The 5,868-nt window shown below is 35.6% G+C and overlaps 1 protein-coding gene across 1 annotated transcript; it reads right to left on the reverse strand.

Annotated features, from left to right (window-relative positions):
* Nucleotides 1-2,263: 2,263 nt before the first annotated feature.
* On the reverse strand, nt 2,264-4,798 carry LOC143603501 (CASP-like protein 4A3). The gene is made up of 3 exons (XM_077080280.1): nt 4,302-4,798; nt 2,666-2,801; nt 2,264-2,584 (listed from the first exon to the last, which is right to left on the reverse strand). Exons 1-3 carry the CDS (start codon nt 4,748-4,750, stop codon nt 2,390-2,392), a joined length of 780 nt encoding a protein of 259 aa, XP_076936395.1. The 5' UTR covers nt 4,751-4,798; the 3' UTR covers nt 2,264-2,389.
* Nucleotides 4,799-5,868: the final 1,070 nt, after the last annotated feature.

The following is a 5,868-nucleotide window of genomic DNA, read 5'->3' on the forward strand; positions in this document are numbered from 1 at the left end:
GCCTTGTTGGCTCAACTTCCATTCAGCCAGACATGTTGATTCAAAAATCACCATTTTTGCCATAAAATCACATTTTTTTTTATTTATTTATCTTATTTATTTTTTGCAATTATACCTTAGACTGCCATTGTAAATCAAGTGATCTCGTCGTAGTATGGTCAAAACTCACCGACAATTCATGTATCCAAATTGTTGGTCATGCTACATGTCAAAATGAGACATTCCCAAGTTTCAATCAATATATATAATTAGAGGTGCACAAATCGGGTTTTCTAATACCCGGGTTCGAGTATAGAACTGGTTTCGGGTATGATCGGGTATTGAGAAAAATCGGGTAGGGTCTTGAGGAGAAAAACACAACCCTATGCACCCGGGTAGGGTATGATCGGGTTCGGGTATTACCGGGTATTGGAAACGGGTATGTGTCCGGGTACGACCGGGTATTAATACCCGGTTTTGAATTTGTAATTTTTTTATTTATTTTAAATTTGTTTAAAATTTAAATTTGCTTTGTAATTTATAAAAATAATTAAACTATATTACAAAAACCATAAATGCACTTAAACACACATTATTTACTTAATAATATGCATTTTAAAAAAACTTAAACATAAAAGTTGTGAAGTAAACATAAAAATATACTATAAAAACTCATGTATTATTTCGGGTATTAAAAAAGTGGTATCGGGTATGGGTATAGGGTATGACCGGTCCTGGGTATTTACGGGTATAAATCGAATACAGTTCCAGGTACAGGTATTGAGCTCAAAAGGCATACCTTATCCATACCCTACGGGTAGGATCGGTTCCGGTTTCGATATATAATACCCGGGTATAAAAAACCAGTTCAGGGTATTTTTTTCGGATCCGGTTCCGGGTTTAGGTTTTTTTGTGCACCTCTATATATATAATGTTTCAAGCTATTAAATGCCTCAAAACATTATGACCTTCGAATAAATCAAGTGTTGGGCTTATAAAAACTTAGTTAAAACACAGTTTGTATGTTTGAACTCTTGATCTCAAAGATGCCCAAGTGACACAAGAATGATTCCCAAGTTTAGTTGACTTTGACCACAAAACTGGAATTTCCAATTTTCACCCTTAATTTATTGACTCTTGATCTCATAAGACAACTTTTTATAACATACAGGGGAGTCTTTTTTACCTTTATCATACAATAACATATTCCCACATACAATAACATGTATTAGAAAATGTTTTCAAATACATACATATTACTTTTGATGTATGTATTACAAAACATGTTATCTTTTTTATTATTTTCTTTTTATAATTAAACTAATCAAATAAAAACCAATTTTTTCAAATAATTAAATAAAAATACATTAAAATTAAAAAGAAATACATAAAAAATACATAACTAACAAAAACATAACTTAAAAAAAATACTAATATCCATAATATTCACGCATTTTTTCGACTCGTCGTCGTCGCAACAATGCGGCCTCTTCGTGTGACCCGGCCGCTTTGAAGGATTCGTATTCTTTACTCATTTCCCGCAACTCCATCATAGCGGCAATCTTTTCGTGTTGTTTGTTGGTTTCTCTCATGGCATCATTGAGTTCCTCGACACACTTTTTGTGTTTTTTGATGATTTCTTTCATGGTAGCGACGAGTTCCATGAGTGTCGGTTGGTTCGGGTTGTTTATAGGATTCATTTTGTTAGATTTTTTGAAGAATTTGGGTATGAATTGTGTATGAAATGGAGAAGAAGAATGTATATTTATATATTGTTTTAATTAATTAATTTTTTTTTATATATTTGACCGTTGCAATAGTCAAATTTAATATAATAATATTAATCTTCAAACAATCCGGCGACAAAAGAACCCCGCCCCCGCCCCATTTCGCCCACATATCGCCGGGGGGAGGGGGGGGGGGGTTCGTGCCCCTTCTAGCCCAATTTCGCCCAAACTCCCGCCCCACTACGTTTGGCCTAAGAAATTGAGAAGGAAAATAAGAACAAATACCATATTAAACAACATAGATGGATAACTCTCTCTAAGTACTGACCAACCCATAATTATTGGTGCTAACCAAGCATGGTAATAGAATGCGTATATTTTGTTTCCCCGTCGGTTATATTCATTAGTCAAATCATGTTCTCACTACTTATTTTCGTTCGAACCTATGCACGTTCCAAACACAAATAGCTAATAGCAAGACTAGTGACGCGCCATTCTATTTATGCTAAGTGCTAACTTTCTTATTATATAGAAGATATAATTTTACTTCTTGAGAATATGTTGTAAGTGTAACAACAAAACTTATCTAAAGTAAGTAAAATAGATATTGACCTAATTCTCTGTACAAAATCTTTACAGTTCACCTCTTTGAACATCATTACTCACACCATTACCAGCATAAATCAAAAAGAGTTCTGATCACAAAGATTATAACCAGAAATAAGAGAGCTAATTGCAAAAGCAAGAAAAGCCAAGAAAGACATCACCACGGACGCAGAAGCCATCTTTGTAAACTCATCTTTTCCCCAATTTAACACCCAATCATCGACCCGAGTGGCTGCTGAAGACGACGATGAGACCAACAGGTATGCAAGTATCTATCACAAATTAATAAACAATATCAGATTCAACTTTATAACGTGTGTTCAAGCTTTAAACATATCGGTTATTGCACTTGCCTGATCTATCAAAAAGTCAGTGTGACAACGAAGTGAATATGTGACAATGTGCTTGGCATAAACTAATAGGTATGCGTGATCAATGGCTTGAAATGTTGCATATGCGAAGGCAATAACATTTACTCCCACCAAGTACCTTCACGGTCAAATATCTCAAAAGTCAAACATCTCAAAAATTCAAAATTAGTCAATTAGGTCACAAGAAATTGATTGAAATTGACCGAAAATAAACAAATACGTTCATAGGCAAACATAACAAAAGTCAGACATCTTAAAAATCAAAATTAGTCAACTAGGCATAGTTATTAAAAGCCCTCGCTTATTGCGCCTAGGCTCATTTTTCAGGTTACGCTCAATAAATGCGCTTCTAGTTCCTAGGCGAGCGCTTCAGCATTGTCTACGACAGAAACATGAGAAGATAAAAGCCAATCAAAAGATACGCAAGGAGTGCTATTGTCACTTAACATCTAAGATCGGCCAAAGTAGGGGTGTGTTTTTCAACCGTACCCGAATAAGAAACCCGACCCGAGGCGACCCAAGACCCGAATAACCCGATCCGCATATATCCAACCCATTTAAACATCTAACACGAATCCGAGATTAACTATTTGGGTTCAAATCCCCACATTCGGGTTGACCCGAATAACCCGAAGTAGGTTAACCAAGGGACGTGGCGATGTTATAACTTCAACATGCGTATATCACTGTAGCGCCATTAAAGGTACTATTACTCGACATGCGTTAATCAGCCTCAAAATCAATTTAATGAACCCTAAATACTAAATGATATTTATATCTATTTATATGTATTGAAATCTGATCGGTCATTCTTTATTTTCAATTCCATTGGAAGCAACACAATAACGTTAGCAATTTGATAGAAGCTTTGTTTTCGTTCTAATTGATTCAAGGTAATAATGTATATAAACATGTTCTATATTATGTTCCATACTAATTATGTTCAGTAGTATTCAATCTATAATCAGTTTGTAACTGAAAGTCTACGTTGGATGCTTTATAATCACATTCTATACTAATGATATATTCAATCATGTTTTATATTTGAATACTAGATGTCCTCTAAATTATAATATATTGGTTTTATATATTTATGATTTTGTTAAAGTTGATTTTTTTACTTGTTAAACCCGAAACCCGATCCGAATTAACCCGACCCGTTCAACCTAAAACCCGAACGAATATTATTAATGTTCTTATACATAATATACCTCACTTTTTTTGCGCCTTGAGTGCACCTAGCACATTTGATCAATATGCAAAACTAGGTCACAAGCAATTGATAGAAATTGACCAAAATCGAACAAATACTTCATACTCAAACATCTCAAAAGACAAAATTAGTCAACTAGTTCACAAGAAGTCGATTGAAATTGATAGAAAATGACTAAAATTTGATCAAAATTGACCGCAATTGATCGAAATCGAAAAAATACTTCATAGCCAAACATCTCAAAATTGACTACAATTGATCAAATTTTCACCAAAATTGACTACAATTGATCAATTTTTCATCTAAATTGACTGAAATTAACCGAATTTTGATCGAAAACTGGTCAAAATCGACCGAATTTGATCGAAATAAAAGCGAATCAATAGCGAAAGCGGATCAATATACCTGTACTCCTTATACCGATCAAAGGAATCACCACTCCACCCTTTCGTCTTATCCGAAACCATCACCGAAAACGCAATCAAACACAACACCATCTCACAAACCCTAAACCCTAACTGCACTCTCTCCACCATCACTTCACGGCCGCCGCCACCACCGCCGGAAACCGCCTCCTCCTTCACCGGCCGGAAGTGAGTTCCGACGGGAACCGGAGATTTGGCGAGCGGGGCGAAATTGACGGTGTGAGAAGGGTTTAGGGTTTTGGAAAGAGGGGATTTGACCGGAGTGACGGCGACGATGGCGGTGGAAGTGGTTGAAGAGATGTCGTCGGAGCGGAGAGGTGAGTCGGCTCGGAGAGGTGAGTGGAACTCGTCGAGTTGGGAGTCGGCGTCGGAGATTGAGCGGTGGCTGGTGGCGGAGCTGTGGTGGCGTTGGTGTTTGAGGAAATCCATGGTGAAGTGTTATTGTTATTATTATTAGTTTTTGAGGTTTATGATTGAGGTGGATTATTATTGTTTATTATTATTAGGTGGTGGTGGGGTTATGTTAAGAAACAAATTATTAAAAAAAGGAAATTATATTTGAGGTGCTTGGTTCCAAACCGATTAACTAAACCGAAATTGGTCAAAACTGGTTAAAAGTTAAAACCGAAACGAAACTGATCATAATTTGGTCAAGAATCCAGTGTTAAATTGAACTGAAACCGATCATAACTGGTTTTGACTTTTATTGACTAAATCAAACCAGTTTCAACCCAAACCAATTTTGAGTTCTATACCAGTTTATGAACCTCTAGTTGCTATAGAAACAAACATCATTGATAATTTGTCATGTATCTGGTCTAAGCTTTTTAATTGTTTAGTTGATATTTGTATAAATAAAATTCGTTGTTATAAAAAATAACAAAATTGTTCAGAGATAAACAGACGGGGCCGATGATAATAAGAAGACTAGGAGAGGTGTGGTGGAATCTATGATAAGTCAGACAAATTCATGGAGGAAACGAAAGAGATATGATGAAAATAAAAGAATGAGAGAGAGGTGAGAATACTATATGAGTCAGAGTCATGTAATAAGTCATAATTGTACATGTGGCTGAGAATTGAATTTTTTATGAATAGTGTATTTAATGAGACTGACATAAAATGTTTTTTTTGATACATGTATAATTTATATATTTACCTAGAAGCCTATATCCGAACGGGTCTTGAATCTTTTTCAACCGTTGTGGCGTTGATGGACTTTTCATGACACAAAATAAAATAAAATAAAAAATCCTATGGGTATTTCCCTTCATCACACTTCCAAGTTGTCCTAACCATGGACATGACTGCTTCCGGTGTAATTTTGGTTTTATGGTACTTTTCATGACAGATTCGATTCAATACTCGCATGATGAAACGAATCGGACTTTAGCGTTTAATGTCATTGATCGTTGTGAAATGGACCTTTGTGACGACTTTGGCGCTTCTCATCGAAGCATTAAATGCTCTACTTCCTATTGTTTACCTCCTTCAAATCACTAGTTTCCGGTTCCTTGAGCTAAAGGTGTTAAAAAACGGTTGGGAAC

The sequence above is a fragment of the Bidens hawaiensis genome, unplaced genomic scaffold (genome assembly GCF_021521415.1).
Source record: "Bidens hawaiensis isolate Kalapana, Puna unplaced genomic scaffold, B.hawaiensis_p1.1 tig00062051_1, whole genome shotgun sequence".
NCBI classification, from domain to species: Eukaryota; Viridiplantae; Streptophyta; class Magnoliopsida; order Asterales; family Asteraceae; genus Bidens; species Bidens hawaiensis.